The sequence below is a fragment of the Pristis pectinata genome, chromosome 27 (genome assembly GCF_009764475.1).
Source record: "Pristis pectinata isolate sPriPec2 chromosome 27, sPriPec2.1.pri, whole genome shotgun sequence".
In the NCBI taxonomy this organism is placed as follows: Eukaryota; Metazoa; Chordata; class Chondrichthyes; order Rhinopristiformes; family Pristidae; genus Pristis; species Pristis pectinata.
In genome coordinates this window covers 14,775,515-14,795,634 of record NC_067431.1, presented here as the reverse complement: position 1 = coordinate 14,795,634, position 20,120 = coordinate 14,775,515, and the positions used below count along the sequence as shown (strand labels likewise).

General features: G+C 41.0%; 1 protein-coding gene across 1 annotated transcript in view; it reads left to right on the top strand.

Annotated features, from left to right (window-relative positions):
* LOC127583746 (protein turtle homolog B-like) overlaps window positions 1-20,120 on the top strand; it is a 553,788-nt gene that overhangs the window by 489,175 nt on the left and 44,493 nt on the right. The window contains 4 exon segments of the mRNA XM_052040046.1: window positions 6,223-6,402; window positions 12,262-12,487; window positions 13,701-13,785; window positions 14,207-14,368. Of these exon segments, the coding sequence (XP_051896006.1) occupies window positions 6,223-6,402; window positions 12,262-12,487; window positions 13,701-13,785; window positions 14,207-14,368 (653 nt within the window).

The window sequence follows — 20,120 nt, the reverse complement described above, 5'->3', positions numbered from 1 at the left end:
ATCCAAAATAAAAACAGAAAGTGCTGGAAATACTGAGCAGGTCCCAGTTCCTCCTTCCTCAGATGTGGCCTGACCTGCTGAGTGTTTCCAACATTGTCTGCTTTTATTTTTGATTTCCAGCATCTGCAGGTTTTTAAACTTGCCCATGGGGATTGCCAAATTTTACAAAACCTGCAACTTGATCCACTTAAGTCTAAATCAATTATTGTTTTCCCTACATTGTGTTCCATAAAAGGAAGTGAGTGGGTTTGAATGTTTCAATACTGATTTTAAATAAGAGACTCTGCAGCTGAAACTCCTTGTTGTCATCAAACTCGCATTCATATGCATGAAGTTTATTGACTTGTATAAATTAGATTGGCCACAAGATACCTTGAATCAATTTGGTGTTTCAGCTGGAGGTTGGCATCTTTGCTGCATACTTACCGAGTTGTGTTTAGTGTAGAGACAATTAAAGAAGTAAGTGCAGTGAAAACTGGCCAGCTTGGCAGAGTCAGGCTCATAGAAAATTATATTCCTCTACCCGCTTCCAACCCTACCTTCCTCCAATTCTGGTCACTTGACCATCCTTTTAATCACTCCACTGCATTTAGATTTAGGGCATCCTACTCAAGTTGACCATTTTAGAATGTGAGAGTCTGTAAAAAAGTTTATGGGCCACTGTGGATGTATTAATAGTACTTTTTTGCCAAACTTTCCTACTATCTTTCTTTATGACTGTGTCAATTTTTAATAAAACCCCTGTGCAGCTCTTGGGAAATGTTCACTATAGTTAATGTTGTAACAAATAGTTGTTGGTGTTGTATCTACAACATTCCTCTTAAGCTTGTGTGGATATAATCCATGACATGAAGTGCGACTTTAAATATGGCTATTTTTCCCTTAATTTCTGAAAACAAAATTCAGGCAAATAAGAATAACCACAATATGTGCTGTTATTCTTTAAATAGCTAAGGGCAACTTAAGCACTCAGACTGCCATTTCAAATCAACACAGCCTTTTCTGCATTATAGCCCTAAACAGACAGTATATTGACATTGGAAAAAATCCATGATTCCTGGTCCATGAAAAGATCCACTGTGACATTTCAACAGTTCCACAAGCACAGTTATTTTGGTGGTGTTCTGCTGCATTGAACTTTCCTTGGCATAGTAAGTGGGAGATATTTAGTATCCTGAAGCCATAAAAGGAACCAAATGGAATTTTTGCTTTTATTGATGCAGTCACAAAACATGCAATAGTGAAGATGCATTCCTGTGTAAATACTAATTTTATGCAGTGCCAGTAAAACGATTTAGAACGTTGCTCCTGTGATGGTTCTTTGAAAGGGCTGTACTGTTAGATCTGTTCCCCTGCAGTTCCCTCACAGCCCTGCACTTTCAAGTACGTATCCAATTCCCTTTTGTGCTGTAAGCTTCAACCAGCTCACGGTTTATATCAACTGAAGTATAGTCATCCTAGATCAAAGGCAACGTGCCTCAATCCTTCAGGTCAACACACAGCTGTTCTAACTTGTATTAATGGATGCCCCTGGATTTCTCAATCTACAGCTGAAGGAGGTTGCAGGAAGCAGAACATTTACGTGGAAGGGAAGCTGTAAATCAAAAGAGAAAGGTGTAATTTGGAAGCTCTGCAGATGCACCACAATTGTAGATTAGATCAAGAACTATTAAATAAGCGCATTCTACAAAACAGCATTGGTTTGTAAAGCCTGGCGTGGAACTCTAACCAATCCCAGCCTGGTGAAAAAATATGTTTAAATATCACTTGGAGGTCACACAATGTTTTTTTTCATTAATCAGGAATCTACCTTCAAGCTTTAGCTGTCGTGCTCCAGAATAACCAGCTATGACATCAGTTAATGAGTCCTTGTCATACTGTGCACTCCTGAACTAATGAAGTAATTTATCGGCAGAGGATTTGCTCAAAGGTTAAACTAACCTGCTACGTTTTCTCTTTATCTAATTTAACTAAAATAGAAATCACCAAAGCCACCACTGATCAGGAGGCTGCCACGTAATGACTTTCACGCTAGTCAGTACAAAGGACAGTATACAGTGAAGGTGTTTTGTGCTCAATTTGAAAATCTACTTCCTTCACTTCAAAAATTCATGAGCTGCAGGTATGAAAGGAGGCTCTACAACTATGAAGGAGCCCAGGGAGATAGGTTACTCTGTTGCAACTTCTGAGCAGATTTTCAAGTAAAAAAATTTTATAAAAGAAAACATCTGGTTTAATATTCGTGGTGTATTTTCTGCACTTGTTGAGGCATTTGAGTGTTGCATTTGCTTTCCACCATCCATACTACATCAACAGGGCATGTAATTTGAGAAGTTCTAATCACATATGTCTGTTCAATCCAGCACAGAATGCAAGGTGAAAGTTTGAATTATGTAGAACCACAGAAACATTATGGTACGGAAGGAGGACATTTGGCCCAATCAGTCCGTGCCAGCTCCCTGTTGAGCAATCCTGTCAGTCCCATTCCCCTGCTCTTTTCCTCTTGACTGTGAATTATTCTTTCTCAAGGACTTTTTGAAAGCACTGACTGATTCCACCATTCTTATAGGCAGTGAGTCTCAGATCATCACCACCCTCACATCATCCCACTTCTGCGAGCAAAATTCCACAGATACTCAGGGTGACTTTCCTCTACATGTTTGTGTAATTAAATCATACACCTATTTATAAAGAAGGGCCTGCTATGTAGCAACAATGATCACAGAGAAGAAATCTTCAGCCATAGTTTGTGTGAGTTAAAGTACATTGAGAGGGCAGTGCATAATAGTTATTTGTGGTTTCAAGAATGACTCCAGAAAGTAAAGCATTAAATTTCTCAAGTTTCTGGAGTGTGGGACCAAGCACAAAAAGTGTAGCACCAAGAAAATGCTTCACTGTTGGAGGTGCCACCTTTCAGTAAGCCAAGGTTCTATCTGCTCACTTAGGTGGACAAAAAATATCCCATTGCACTATTTCAAACAAGTGAAATAGAATTATCTCTGGTGTTCTGCTCAATACTTATCTTCCAATCATAACCATTAGACCACAAATCACCTGGTCATTATTACATAAAGGTTTATGGGAACCAGCTGTGTGACAATTGTTGGTTGCTCTGCATGAATGAGTACAGTTCTTTGACTGTTACGCACTTTCAGACATAATGAACTGGTAGTGAAAGGCACCAACATAAATGGAAATCATTTGTAAAGATTCTCCTACAATTTATATGCAAGATCCACATAGTCCATTTTGACACAAAATATGCTCTCTTTTGGTTGAATAGATGCATTGCTCTCAGGTCACAGGTGTTGGGAATGTTCACATCTCTCAGGGGAAAGAGGAGCATTGATGAGTGAGAATGTGTCCCTTTCCCCCTCTCTCTATTTCTCCATTCATCATTCTGTCAGGCAGTATGGGGCTATGTTAACTTGTTCTATACCAAAAGGTACCTACTCCACTCAATGTAATAGAGTGTCTAAGATTATGAATCTAGCATGAATGTGAACTACAACCGACCACTATGTGGTGCAGTGCATTGATGTTACACATTGGACCCTGAGGAAATGGTTTAAAGCAAATTTGAAGCATGTTCCTCCAAACTGCAGATAAAACTATAAATCACCAAAAGCAGACAAAAGGAAGAACCTGAATTTACAAAGGTTTTTCTTGTCCTCTGGATATTCTAAAAGACAATGGAAACTTTTTAAGGATAATCACTGACAAACCAGGTTAATGTACAGTTGGTACAACTGATGCTGAGGATGCATGTTTAGCAGATCATTTCCCCTTAAAGTGCTCTGTAAGATTTCTTCTGGGAAATTGAGTAGACTGACAAGGGACCAGTTTAAAAGATCAGCAGAAGGCAACCATTTCAAATAATCCTGTGTTGCATTTCATAATATTTGTGGGTTCAAATCTCAATCTCCTGAATCCAGAGTACAAAAAATCTGATTGAAAATCGAAAAACTTCAAATGCCTTAACTGAAGTAAAAACAGAAAATGCTGGAAGTATTTAACAGGTCAGGCTGCATCTGATGGAGGAGCAACAGAGTTAACATTTCAGGTTGAAAACCCTTCATTATTACCTTTTAATGGAGAATGCTGTACACAAATTGGAAATCATGTTTCCCAGATTACAAGAGTGACCACAATTTTAAAGTGGTTCATTATTGGTAAAGCACCAGGGATATCCTGAAGCTGAGAAAAGTGCTATATGAATTTGTTTGAGTAAGGCTTATATTTTATGTTCATGTCTCCTGGAATGGGGCTTGGGCCACATAGCCTGCCCTGCCTCTGATCCAAGGATGACACAGCAGCAGGTTGGAAGATATGTTGTAGGGGTTTTCAGACAAGCTCTTGTTTTGGAATAACTTGCCTTGAAAGTCCAGCTTTTATCAAGGCTACACTGACCGAGGACCAGCTGTATTGTAGTAAGTGCACTTCAATACTAAGGAGAAGCTGTCATATCTGTATTCATTATATTAAGCAAGTGCAGAAGCTGTCAGAGATGCTGTATGCCACTGCTCCATTGCAAAGCTTGTGAACAGAATAATAACAGCATCTGTTAGAAAAAAGCATTTCTTGAACAGGGCTCCTGTTCTGATGAAGGCTCTTCAGCCTGAAACGGGTCCACCACCTGTGAGATCCTGTGATGAGTCTCAGATTAATTGATTTACTGATATATTGGCCTTGTCTTCCTAATCTGCACAAATTGGCAGTCCAATGTATTCAAATACATTGAGGCCCAGTGATTTCAAGGGATGCTCAGAACTCATCACCACTCCCAGTTTACTATTCTTCCTGCATTGCAGATAGATTGAAGTTGCTTTACTAACATTCATCATTGACTCTGATCTTTAGTGTACACTGTGTAAAAGCCGGCATTGATCTGGAGTTTGCACACAAACCAATGGATCTGCTGTTAAACTATTTCTTGCTTTCAGATAGGGATTGTTCTGCACTGATGGATATGGGTAGACCCTGTACAAATGCTGAGGAAGGCATACATGGAGTCAGCTGTGTGCTTTTTACCAAGTGTGTACTGTTCATTGCAACTTGAAGCAAACACTTTCACCTGAACATTAGCTAGAATGCCAGTTCTATACTGGTACAACCTTGCTGCTCTGTAATCAATGATTCTTTGCATTCCTACAAAATTATGTCATTAAGAGTATAATCAATGTTAATTAAATAGTCATCAGCCAAAAGATGGATTAACTGATAAATCATCAAATGCTACTCTTAGCATTCTCCATTCCCAAAATCTATAAATCACAACTTCCAGGTTAAAAGTAATCTAACAGAGACAATGAGGTAATCAAGGTCCTGGAGTCCTGAATTATAAATCAGATGTTGTATTTCAAACTAAACATAAGAGACAGGCCCCTTTGTTCATTAAAGTCAGGTCCTGATATAACAGATACAGATTTAGCCTTCAACCCACCAGCTGCCGATTTTTCTATGGACAACATGTTATCCAGTCGTCCTCAATATTTATAGGTCTCAGAATCTTACAGCATAGATAGGGACTCTTTGGTCCAATGTTCCCCAGACTGGTTCATTTCCCCCTCTTTTCCCTTTAAGTATTTATCAAAACACAATGAGCTCCCATGTTGGATGATTCATTTGAGCAGGTCACTCCCTGTTTTCAAAGGGATGTTTGGACAATTCAACAAAAACCCTGCACATGAATTAATAAGACTTTTGGTGTTTTCAACTTTATGTCTAAAGGTAAATTACTTTACCTAAATTGATGTTCATTATTGTTCAGAAAAAAATGTTGTATCTGCAACAACAAAAATTGGTCATTACAATCAAATGTCTGGTTTAGTGGGTCCAGGAGGATTGTTTGTCAGTGAAGTGATGCAGAGGAGAGATGATGTCCAGAGCTGGAATGGAGGTTAAAAGTGAGTGGAATAGAGGGATCCAGGATTGGTGATGATATTCCATTACTGCTGGAAGTGTTGGAGTTAACATTAGCTACCAAGTGGGAAGACGCTTTACTGCTTTCTCAGTCGTTGTGGCAGGGTTTAAAGGAAAGCATTCTTACTAATAAAATAAGAGCTGAAAAGTTAGACTTTGTACCCTTTACCGCAATAGAGTCTGTGATTTCAGCACTGTTTCATTCCACAACACTTTTTCCATTCTCCAACTGCAAGCTGGCCTGAACACATGCCTCACCTAAAAACAGATGCTAACTGTCTAGTTCTGCATTTGCCACAGGGTAAAGAGGGCTATGCTGGGACCCCATGACTGGCTTTCGTTGCCTGTATCCACAGGCCTTACCTGGTTGTTGGTGGAGGGCCTGGAGGCTGAGACTGCATATCAGTTCAGTGTGCTAGCACAGAATAAACTTGGCACAGGGCCCTTCAGTGAAGTCGTCACTGTGAACACACTGGGTAAGTTATATTCAGTTATCATATGTACTCATTCTTTCTGTTCTGCAAAATTCTTTTATCTACATGTCAAAAAAATCATGTAGATTTTATTAATTTAAGAGCTTTTAATTTGTCAATGTTAAGCCACCATAGAAAACTATACTGTCATATTCAGAACATGGTACACTGGCTCCTGCATTCAATTTAAGCTTTATTGTTTGTACACCAATCTCTCCTTGAGAATCCTCTAGCCATGGATCCAAGTGATGTAATCTTAACAAGAAATCACTGCAGGAAGAGAAAACATTATTGTCTCAATGATCAAAAAAAGCAAGGGTGGTTACTTACATGACACAGCAGCAAGTGATGGGGAAAGTAGAACCATTTGTGTCTGCACAAATCCAATAGGTTCTGCTAATTTTTAATTATCCATAAGTAACCACCATTGATAATGTTAAGTGGCTGTTGGAAAGAAAGCCATTTTTACAAAATGAAGCTTCCCTTTAGGTTCTTTATTTGCTTCTAATTGTATGCTTGATTAGTATATTGAGAAGCTGTGTTGCACCCTTATTTGGAGCACTAAATGCCTGCTGCATGTAATAACAATGCCAAATTGTTGTGTTGGTGAAAAGCATGTTTAAGAATAAATAAGGTGGTTTTCACTCTAAGTCCTGGATGAGTGCTGTGCAATTCCTGATAGAAACTGTCTGCAGATTGCAACTGAGGTAGAAACTTTTAAAAGGGAACTGGAGAAGGAAAAGCTACACTACAGGTGGGGAAATGGAATCAGTGTATGTATTGGCACAGGAGCAATGGCCTCCTTCAGTGCTGCAATTCCTATGGTTAGGGCCCGCTGCCAGACTTTTCAATGGAGATTGAATTACCTAAATCCCCAGCTTCATAGAGTAATAGAGTAATACAGCATGGAAACAGGCCCTTCGGCCCAACTCATCCATGCCGACCATGGTGCACACCAAGCTAGTCCCATTTGCCCATATTTGGCCCATATCCCTCTAAACCCCTCCTATCCATGTACTTATCCAAATGTTTTTTAAATATTGTTATGGTACCTCTCTCAACTGCTTTCTCTGGCAATTCATTCCATATACGCACCACCCTCTGCATGAAGAAGTTGCCCCTCAGGTCCCTTTTAAATCTTTCACCTCCAGTTCTAAATAGAGTCATCAAAAGCTGTAATAGGAGGCACCAGATCTCATCTCCAAGGCACCACAAAATGGCTGTGGAAAATTCTGCCATTGAGGTGAGAGAAAATGCAGGCAAGGAAGGGTGGGGTGGTCAGGGTCACCCACCATCCTCTCCTGTACATTGCTCCGACTGCCATCCGCAAGTGGCTCTGTGCCACCACGAGGCACAGGTTCATCACAGCATTGATCGTGGCTGCAAGTTCATTAAAATGACTGCAGGAAGCAATAGGACACCCAGCAATGTTGTATCCAAACTGCTGAGCAATTAATGACTAAGGCTGAGAGGACAGGATTTGTGTGTGTATTGGCACAGGAGCAGTGACCTTTGTGCTGCAAGACCAATGATTTAGGCTTGCTGCCAGTTTTTTCAGTGAATTACCTAAACCCTAGTTCTGAATCATCCAATGCAAAATTGTGTTGGGAAATGGTATAGCAACTCTGCTGAGAGGTGCAAAGAACAATCTCCTCGCCAGCCTGTTGCAGGGCTTGCTCCTTGTTTTACTGTGACTTAAAAGTGGTCCAATTTCTGTCGGTAAGACAGAGGTGAGCACTCACACACAGTTAGGATATCATCACGAGCTTCGGTGATCCCAGAAGTACATCAACTGCAGTAAGACAAATGGCACTGGAAGTGCCAAGTCCAATTTCCTGATAGGCAGGACCTCCACTAGAAATGTATTGTTGCATTTAAAACTTGAGGTGAATGGCTTTGATGCCTTCATTGTGCATAAGGAAGGATGCTTTGTGTTCCAGTTTCTAGCTATTGTGCAAAACAAAATGGGAGGTTAAGGCTATAAATTTTGTTGTTTGCTCAACAGTCCTTTAAATATTCCCAAACATTTCAAAATTGTGATAACTGCCAGCAACAGTACTTTATTCCTCATTTATCATTTCACTGTCTTCTCCATTTTTAGTCAGTCATAAGTAGTGCACAGGCTAATGCTGATTTGAGTAGATATATATTTGGGTGATGGTTATTGATGTCCACATGAAATCTGAGCTTCTATCACATTACTCAGATAGTCTGGTAACTTCAGATATTGTGACATTTCTGAACACAAACTCATATTGAAGTGTGACAACAAGAAAAAGAAGGCATGATTGCTTTCCTTGGTAATAAGTCAGGAGCAGGATTGAAACTGATGGTTATCACCAGTAGAGAAGGGAGGTTATGTGCTCACAGGGGATTATGAGAACATGGAATGCTTCACTGCAAATGGCAATTGTGATAGAAGCATTTAAAGGGGGACTGGATAAAAAATAAACCTCTGCAAGAGGCAGGGAAGTGGGCTTTGTACTGACAGTGCTGTAGTTTCCATGGTTAGGCCGACCTGCTATCTGTTTAATGGAGAATGAATTGCCTCCAACCCCAAGTCCAATTTTGAATCATCCAATATAGAAGTTTCTGATCTAAAAACCATAGGTTAAAATCAATTAAACCAGAAAATAATAACATAAAGGATATATCTTAAAATCATATACCAGGACATCTTAATATTTTTACCAAATCTAAAGATAGAAAGTGTTTGTGTGTAAAATACATAATCATGGATACAGGATTACATCTCAGATTATGTTATATCTAGAAGCTGTTATTTCACCTGTGTTTGATATGAGATGTAATAAGTTGAGTGTTCATAATGATGATGATGTCATAATGGAGCCTTGAGCACACAGGTAGTCCTCAGCTGACTGAACAGTTTCTGTTTACTTGGAGCATTGTATGTGTTGGAAGTCTCCGAACACTGAACACATTATGAGGTATATCTTATATCCAATGAAAATGAGTTTGTGATGCAGTAGGTAGCTGTATATTCAACAGGGTTTATCAGAAATTACCCTAAATAGTAAACACAGTTACATTTAGACTTTGAGCACAATAACATGGCTGCATTATGCAACAAACAAATCTTGTTATATGTTCTGAAAATTTTAAACTACAAAAGCTTCAGGAAAGATTAAATGAGAAGTTCTATAAATGTTAAAACTATCTGCTGGTGACTGTAAAGTCATCTGTTCTGATCTGGTAATTTGTTAACTTTTACTACCTCTTCCCCAGCCATTTCACCACAAGCTCCCATTTTTGGGACAGTCACTCAGAGCTGGGAAGTCGCCGATAAGTGGGACTCTTAGAAGTTTGCAGCCACACCACCAGATGGCAGAACTTGCTGTAGAATTATACATCAACTGAACAAAAAGTACATGATCAGCCTGGAAGTTCATCAGAGCCTGAGTATCATGTTAATTCATCATTGCACAGCACAGCAATGACTGTTTTGGGCACGGGGCCTGCCGCTTAAAAAATTATTGGCATCAAGGGCAACTCAGCAATTCCTTGACTTGGCAATCAACCTCCTAATGCCCCATTCTCTGGCCAACTCAGCAACCCAACACCCTCACAACTTTAAATCTAATTTATATTTGACGCAGGCATTTCTGCTGGTCAAATATAAATCAGAATCCTTTTGGCTGATTGGTTGATCAGTCCAACATCTGCTTGACCTGTTGCTTGACGCAACAGTTACATCTGAACATATGAAAATCAAAAAAAACCTGCAGATGCTGGAAATCTAGGACTAAAGCAGAAAATGCTGGGAAAGCTCAGCAGGTCAGATAGAATCTGTGGAAAGAGAAACAGTCAACATTTCAGGTCTGTAAGTCTTGTCAGAACTGGGAAAAAGAGAGAAACATGTAGGTTTTCAGTAGGAGAGAAGCTGGAGGAGGGAATCCCCATGAAGCCATTTCGACTCATCCTATCACAGACATTACCTTTGTTCCACACATCCCTCCCTCAGCTTCCCTCCTCCTGAAAACTCATGTGCATCTGTCTCTTCCCAGTTTTTGATGTAAGGTCCCAGACCCGAAATGTTGACTGGTTTCTCTTTCTACAGATGCTGCCTGTCTTAAGTTTCTCCAGCACTTTCTGCTTTTTTATATACAAGCATACATATGAACATATGGATTAGGAGCAAGAGTGGCCACCTGGCCCAGGTCCACCACTTGGCTGATCTGATTGTAACCTCAACTCCAGAGTCCTGTCCACCCACAGTAACCTTCCACTCCCTTGCTTCTCACTCATCTATCTACATCTGCCATTAAAATATTCAAATGCTCTGCTTCCACTGACCCTTGAGGAAGAGTTCCAAAGACTCTCAAATCTGAGAGAAAGCATTTTTCCCATCTAAATTGGGTGACCCTTTGGTTTTCAACAATGACCCCTAGTTCTAGATTATTTCACAGGAAGAATCATCCTCTCCACATCTACCCTATCAAGTCACCTTCCATTCCTTAAATTCCAGTGCTAGCCTGTCCAACCTTTCCTTTTCAGAAAACCTGCCCATTCCAGGTAGTGAGCATTAGTCTAATGAACCCTCTCTGAAATGCTTCCAATGCATTAACTTCCTTCCTTAATTAAGGAGACCATTAGTGTACACAGCACTCCAGAGATGATCTCACTAATGCCCTATACAAAGCCCATAGAAAGGCCACTAAATTCAAACCAATGGGAACAAAAAGAGAAATCTGCAGTCTGACGCCCACCAAATCTGTCTGGGCATTTTTCTCTCAGGTCAATTGTTCATTATCTTCTGTCTCAATCTTCTTGCTAGAAATGCAAATGGAATGCTATTAATTGCCTACTGTGACTCTCAAACTGAGCTAATGGTTGGAGAAGGGCAACATTCTCAAAATGGCACCAAACTCTCTGCTTGGCAGCAACACTTGGGTTTGTCTTCCTAGTTTTCTGAAGAAGGTGAATCCTACTGTTGATTCAGGGAGATCTTTGTGAGCCTGGATAATGAGGTTAGGGAGATGTTTTGGTCATTTCATGGGGTGAGACAACAGTGCCAATTTCTTCCCTCACCCAATGCCCGGTACAGATATTTTTAAGTAATGTCCAAATGTGAATACTTGCACTCATCAGACCAGTCTTAAAATCAATGCAATGAATCCATTAGGAACCTAGAAGTTCCACCAGGCTGCAATTTTTCTCACACTTATATGAAGGTTTTCTAAGAAAAATATAATTACAGCTGCTTCAGATTTAATGAATAGGTGATATTTGTATAAATAAAATTGAAGTCAATGAAAGGCCACAATGTGTTAATCACGTTCTTCAAGTCTGCAAAATGCTAAGACATATGTTCGAGTTAACCTGCTTTCAGCCAGGAGCTTTGTAGGGTGACTTCTCATCCAGGTAATTTCTGACGTACGATGGGAGTTTCTTTTCCACAACTTCCAGCAGTGAGTCGCAAAGCCCTCGCTACTCCCCAGGTGAAAAAGTGTTTTTTCACCTCTCTAATTAAATCTAAATCTCCTAGCAGTTAACCACTCTGCCAAGGGAACTAGGTCCTTCCTGTAGCCCCATGGTCAATTCGTTCTACAATTTTACACAATAATACCACATCAGCAGTCTTCCAGTCCCCCCAACACCACAGTTGTAGCAAAGAGAGTTGGGACTGAGTTTGGGATACATTATACCCTGGCCTGTAGATTTATTGCCAAGAATAGAGAAGGCAAGAGGTAGAGGAGTAATAATTGATTGTAAGTACTGAAGTGGGTGAGCAATATGTGTCAGAGGCTCTGCCATTTGCTAATCAGATTGAGGAGGTATTTAATGGTGCTGCTACTTTGCAGGATACATTCAGCAGAAAAGTCTATAACCTTGCTCACTCTTTCAGCTTCCCTATTACCACCCGAGAACCACTGGTGCTGCTTTCTCCACCAAGGTGCCTAACAGCCAATCGAACACACCAAGGAGTACTGCTGTCTTGGCTTTCACCAGCCAACCATAGCTATCCGATCAGCCATTATATGATGGAGTTCCGCCTGGGAGAGAGGTGGGAGATTTTAGATGAAGCAATACCAGGACTGAAACCGAACTGCTGACCAAGGAGTTATCCTCTGGTAAGGCATTACCAAGCAGCTACTGAAACGATCTTCAAGAAATTCACAGGTGGTGCAAGAACAGACCTAGTATATTGACATAAAGGTTAAATGATGACATTCACCATTTCTTAGTGGGTGTGGGTGGGGTTAAACCTGTCATTTGTTAATACTGGACAAGGCTTCTTTAATGTATTCAGCTGAACCAATAATACCACGGAGCAGGTTCGCTTGTGGAGTGGCCATGATGTCTTTTGGTGGTATTTGGTCAGTGTCTTCACAACCGAGATGCGCTGCCTGGTCTCTGGTCTAGAAGAAGATAATTGTTGGATGGGGAACCTGAATGGCAGTGGGCCAGACGTGGTGTCTGTATAGCCTGGAGGAGCTCTCCTGTACTCTGTGGAGTAAACAGAAGCCTACCAGTCAGACCCTTTCCAGCTGATGTTGGGCTGAGCATGGTCCACCGAGCACTCACTTGACATGGTAAACAGATGCATGCTTTTAACTGAACCCAGCACATGACACGGAAAGGCTATGGTATACAGTCCAGTGTATTATCCCAATATACAGCGTATTTTGCTCTCATGATAGGGTACATGTTATCACAGGGACTAGTCTTTCAGTCAAACCTATTAGAGAACCCAGCTGATTTTCATTCCACTAAATTGAATAGAATGAGCGTTGGGCGGGTGAGTGGCTTCTTCTTCCCCATTACCACCAAGGCATCAAAGACGAACATTTACCTTGACTCCTTCACATTGGAGAGCCTAATCTTTACAATCTGGACAATGCAATGGGTTAACTATTTGAATGGGATCAAACCCATAGTATATGAATAAGATGAAAGTCTCTGCTTTCTGCTATGCTGAAAAGCTCTCTGTAAAGGCACAGAGGTCATGGAGTTTGGATCGGGCAGGGTCATTGACACAGGATCAACTCCTATTTGGCCGATACACTCCAATGGGGCAAAATCAAGGCAGATGCTGGATACAGAATGAGCAGATGGCTGCGGGTGGGGCCCTTGGTTGACCGCAACAAGCAACCCAACTCTAAACGTTAAGCTACATGCCCTTTCATGTTTGCAGTGGTTATTCAAATTTTAAGAGGCAAATGGGACTTTATCCTTGCAGAAAGTGATGGTTCTGTTTAAAGAACAATTAAGGGCAAAATGGGTAACAGTCTTCACAGAGATAACAGAATGAAATGCAGATGTTTTATTTCCTTCCCTTGTCAGGACTCCTGGTATGAATTCCGTGTCATGGCTGTCATGCAGGACCTGATCAGTGAGCCAAGTAACATAGTCGGGGTTTCTAGTTCAGGTAAGCTGCAGGTATATTCTCTATGATGAAACCTCCATTGTATAAGAATATTACAGTACCGTTCGGCCCACGATGATGTGCGGAACTAATTAAGCTAATGACACCCAACCCCTTCTGCTTGCACATGGTCCATATCCCTCCATGCTCTGCACATCCATGTGCCTATCTAACAGCCTCTTAAACGCTTCTATTGTATCTGCCTCCACCACCACCCCGGTAGTGCATTCCAGGCACCCACCACTCTCTGTGTAAGAAACCTGCTCTGCACTTCTCCTGTGAACTTTCCCCCTCTCACCTTAAATGCATGCCCTCCAATATTAGACACTTCAATCCCGTCTACCCCATCTAAAAAAGATTGAGAGAAGTTGTTCAAATGCATGGGCCATTGTTGTTTCCTTGAACAAGTTCTCTGTGCTTCTAGACATCTTTTCACCACCTGACGTGCCGGAGGAAGGCCTAGCCCGTCCAGTCGTGGCTGGGATTGTTGCCACCATTTGCTTCCTGGCAGCAGCCATTTTGTTCAGCACCCTGGCTGCTTGCTTTGTGAACAGGCAGCGGAAGCGGAAAAATAAGAGAAAGAGGGGTAAGTAGGAGCCAGCCTACCATATGGGGAGGGACACACTGCCAGTCAAAAGACAAATATCCAGAAATTGGATTGCAACCATTCTCAGTGGAGTGAAGTGTTTGAAGGTTAGCCCCAAAGACAAATCAAAAGTATTGAAATTAAAGCAATCTTCCTTAAAGAAATATACATACTTAAAAACCTCACCTTTGTGTTTCACAGATATGTGCTTACCCATGGGAAATGTGTCAGGGCTGTTAAAGGGATCGCACCCTGGAAAATGCCTCTCTCCCCCAAGCTCCCCAGAGCATGGAGTGAGTCAGTCGTACCCTATGGCCATGGATGGTTTGAAAACCCTGTGATCAATGGCAGCCATTGGGTACAGATCAATGAACCTGTGAGCTCCAGTTATCAGTTACAGAAGCTTCGATCTGTGCCGAGGGCTGCTTCAGCCTTGTATGATATTCAGCATATAAAATAATATCCCGGGTGGCACATTAAATCATTCAGGTTTCAATACCTTCAGCACGAAGTACTCCTTGTTGAAGTGTATGTTAATAACACAGGTCCCAGGTCATGATCTATCGATCCAGCCTCTACTGTTAAGTAAATAATGTGCATGTTAATGATGTCATCACACGTGCAAAGAGACAGAGTGTCACTGCACGTGGTTCGGCTGTCTCACAGCTCCAGTGCTGTCCATTCTCTCTGGCACTTCATGTATTTCTCCCCGGCTGCTCCAGTTTCCTCCCACATTCCAAACATGTGCTGATTGGTAGGTTAATTGGCCACTGTAAATTACCCCTAGCGTGGTTAGATGGGGGGATAATCAGGGAGAGTTAATGGGCATGTGAGAGAGAATAGGTTCAGAGAAATAAGTGGAAGAATGGGGTTTATGGGATTGCTCTGAGGATTAACATGGACAATGGGCTGAATGGCCTTTTATGTTGTAAAGAAGTATGAAAAATGTGAGGAGCAAGTTACATTGGCATTAGGGTGCATCCTGCCAGGAAGTACCAGACCCATTTTCCTGACGGATGGGACTTCACCAGGAAAGCAGCACAAATACTGCAAAATTGCAGCTTATGTGCTAGTTATGCATAAAAAATGGGTGAAAATGGATTTTCCTTAATCTAGTTTCTAGGTTTATGTCACCCAATACAAACTGAGACTGCAGTTGTTGAGTGCGGTAGCATCATGGTTAAGTTATTGGACAAGTATCCAGAGGAATGGACCATTGATTTGGAGACATGAGTTTGAATCACAGCATGACAGCTGTGAGATTTAAATTCAGGTAATCAAAGAAATCTGGAATGTAAAGTTGGTCTCGACCATGGTATCCGTGGATTATCATACAATCCGACCTGGTTCATCAATGTGCTTCACAGGGAAATCTGTCCTCCTTTCCCAGCCTGGTCTAACTGTGATTCCAGACCCACCAATATGGCTGCCTCTTGACTTCCTCCACCCTTCAGGGACATTTTACGGACAGGCAATAAATGTCAGCCTTGCCAGCTATGTCTATAATTGAATGCATTTTTTTGAACTTCAATTAACAAACTAAGCAAAGCCAGTCAGGTGATGCTGCATTGTTGTGCATTTCCAGAAGAGAAAATCCCATGAGCTCACTTTCTCATTATACCGAGCTTCTATTGTCAGCCACACTGCCTAAGGCTCTAAGTTGAAACCTATTGTTAGGCCAGAGGGAAGGTCAAGACATTTCCCCCCTGGCCCAATCCCCTGCAACTCCTGGATCATATTGGCCATGTTCTGGAGATGGTTTCTCAGCCCATCCTTTGGTTCTGCAACTCATGAAGGGGGAAATAAGGGAAAGCTGGGAGTCTGCACCAATCAAAGGGTAAATATTTTTACCAAAACAAATAATTGATTTTCATATTTTATCCTTCTGCTGTATTCAAATATTGTTCAATTCACTGGAAGAGGCTGAATGATTCATTGCAATGATAATATTTAAAATTCATTTATCAAGCCTTTTTGGAACGGTCTGCATTGCTCTTCCAGTGGAAAGATTTTTCACTCAGCATGTGCCACCAGTCTGATTCAAAGCATTCCAAGAACACTCATGGTTTCTGCCCAGTTCTGTAGTTCTGGTTTGTCTCCTGTAGATTACAAGATTGCCGCCTTTTCAGAACAGAATTTAAAAGTAGATGTAATTAAGCAGTTGAATGTTGATTGTGAATGGTGTATGGCTGAGTGTGTGTCCATGAGAAACTGCTCTTCCCATCTCAGCGACAAGAGATGTAGTTAACTTAAAATAAGGCTGGACTCAAACAAATCCATCAATATCTTTGGGAGCACCTCCAAGTTGGCTCAAATTTACCTGAACTTCATGGCAATGGTCTTTGTTAATTTGCAGCTTCATTTATTTAGCTTCCCAAAATATGCACAGGTAGGCATATATTGTGCAGTCAACAAATCCCCAACTTTACAGTATGGCTTGCCTTCTGGTTCAACCGTCCTTTCCTTTTCTGGAACTGGGGAAAACACATGGACAAAATCAGGGAAGAGGATCAAAAATCATAGCCACTGTGACAATTACTTCCTTGGTTGTAATTAGCTTCCAGAATTTTGAGGTTGTAAAAGTTTTATTTAAATGCTTTTTACATGACAGCTTGTGAAAGTGGTCCCTGATAGAAAAAGGTATGTCATATTTATCAGTGAACATCTGAAGAACTTTGAGTCCATGCATGAGGAACATTATGAAGCCCAACACATATAGAACTCAAAATCTCCCAAACAGACCACCCACCCTGTCAAGCATTCCTGCCCCAAATGTGGAAGAGTCTGCATTTGCTACATTGACCTCATCAGTCACCTCAGAACCCACAGAAGCAGAGTGGAAGCAATTCATCCTCACACAGGAGGGAAAGAGGAAGAAGTGGAAGAGGACAACTAATCTGAGATTTGAAATATCTTAACGCAAACTGCTTTAGTCTTTCACTCTGGCAAAGAAGTTCCTAACTGAAACAGGCTGGACAGATGAGATCCTATTTACTTTCAGAGTTTACACACTGTCTTCCAGAACTTTATCAAAGATCAGGCCAAAGGTAACAAAGTATGATTGGTGACTGAGAGTGTAAACAGAGAATAAATCCTACTCTACATCACAATCAACACTCATTCATTTAGCAAAGAGTAGAGGGGAAGTTATTTACTTTTCATTAAATTGTTAATGTTGTTAGCTATGAAAGATTTTTTGAAGAGAGACTAAAAATCTCAACAGATGTTGGAAAATGCAAAATAAACTAACTTCTTTAATTGGACTTTTTTAATATTGAGGAGAAGAATTGTTCATATTTTACAAAACTTAGACCATTAGCCCAAGACCACATTATACATCACATCAGTATTTTGGGACCTCAGTAATTTTTACACATTTTTATTTATTCTTTGATATGAGCAGTTCTGGAAGGGACACATTCATCAATGTTTGCTGGTTGCTCTGAGGAGGTGGTAGTGAACCCATTCCTTGAATCCTTCCAGTCTTGGTGGCTCTAACAATACTATTTAAGAAATTCCAGAATTTTGGTCCAATGATGAAGAAGGAAAAGTAATGCATATCCAGACCCGGTCACCTTCATTGTGAGGAAGATATGGAAGTCATAATAACAAAAGAACATTGCATAGCACAGCATGGGAACAAGCCCTTCGGCCCATCATGTCTATGCCAACCATGATGCCAATTTAAATTAATCCAATCCATCTGCACATGGTTCATATCCCTCCTTTCCCTGCCTGTTCATGTGTCTGTCCAAATGCCTTTTAAACTTTGCTATCATATGTGCTTCCACCACTTCCTCTGCCAGCACATTCCAGGCACCTACCACTCTCTGTGAAGAAAAACTTGCTTCACACATCTCCTTTAAACTTTCCACCTCTCACCTCAAAGCAACGCCCTCTAGTATTTGACATTACAGCATGGAAAAAAGACTCTGACTATCTACCCTGTCTATGCCTCTCATAATTTTACATACTTCTATCAAGTCGCCCTTCAGCCTCCAATGCTCTGGAGAAAACAATCCAACTTTGCCCAACCTCTTCTTATAGCTAGTATTCCCTAATCCAGGCAATATCCTCGTGAACCTCTTCTACACCATCTCCAAAACCTCTATATCCTTCCTGTAATGGGGTGACTAGAACTGGACACAATACACCAAATGAGACCTGACCAAACTCTTATAGAGCTGCAAATTTGTTTTCTCTTTCTTGTGGTTGAGAGGCTGAGAAATGACCTCACCAGTATTTGATAAATTGCTACAATGCATCATGAGGCTGGTATAGACTTTAAATGACGAAAGAAGTGGTTGCAGAATACTGTGGCAAGGATGATGATCAAGCACTTTGCTCTGTCCTGGATGCCACTGAGTTTCCTGTGTGATGTTGCAGCTGAAGACTTTCAAGTAGTTCCTGAACTTTCCATTCCAAATTTGATGAGCTTTGTAGATGGCCTAGAAGTTTTGAAAATTCAAGAAAAGAACCACTCATCATGGATTTTCTTGCCTTTACTCTGTTTTTGTAGCAAGAGTGTAGCTCTGGCTGCTTCATTTAGCCTTATGGTTTGTTATCACCTTGAGATATTTGTGGTGATGGAGTGTGAATCTGGTGTGATGTTGAAGTTGTGGTGCAAATGTGTATTATCACTTCTCATCCCAAGCCTACATGTTGTCCAGTCATCAGGCTGGAATGGGATGCTTCTGGCTGCAAGATGAAAACTGTTGAATCATCATTAAGCAGGACCACCCTCATGTTACAATGGAAGGAAGGTTGATGACAATGTCGTTGATGAAGTAACTGCTGCACTAATATCTTGGCTTCCAACAACTACAAGCATTTTATCTGTGTCAGGTACAATTTCAGCCTCCACTGAATGATGCTCCAAGCTTCTTATTAACTTTACATTTATGCGTATTATTGTTAAGGAAAAGTGCATTTCCCCAAAATTGCACTATGTTAATAATTAATGAAATTGATTGGAAAGAATTCCATATTCAAGTAAGGTAGGCTCATAATCAACCAGTGTGGCTGCAGAGTCTTCAATCTGTTGCTGTAATGATAAATTAAAGGGTAAACTGATGTTTACTTCAGCTGTACCTGAAGTGTTTGGCAAATGGAATATTGGATTCACTGGTCCTTATATAGCCTTTGGTAGATAAGGATTAGCAGGAACTAGAAAGGATTTTCAGATTGTGGTCAAGTGCCACTTACACATGATGCAACAGATCAGACACAGGCACCAGAGAATAGCAAAGGAGGATGAGGATTCACACTGAGACCATGCCCAGAAAGACATCTGCTCAATAATGATTGCTGCACAGCTGGTAGCTGTGGAAATCAACGGTGACCTTCACTTCTAAAGTGTCTGTTTTCTTCCCGCTTGGTCAAAGAGAGATGTCAACAGATGGAGTAAATTCTCACCACCCAGGATTAATATGAAACATTTTGCTTGACCAATTGCAGCAAAACAAAAGAGCAACACAGTTCTGCACATCCCCTGTCTCTCCCAGGTTGCAATCATGCATTACTCAGTAACTTTCTCCCCTTACCCTCCCCAGCATTATTTTAGTTTGAACCCTCCTGTGGCAGAGTTATTGCTTTGCCACTCCACCAACTGACCTGCCATGTCAATGTTGCAGTTTTCACTGGCCTAAAGTGCTCATCTGGTCCCAGTGCATGCCAACAGCAGTTGACAGATTAAGCACCATGGAGTAATAGCCCTTGGAATGAGGATGCTGGTGATTGTAAGGATAAAGTG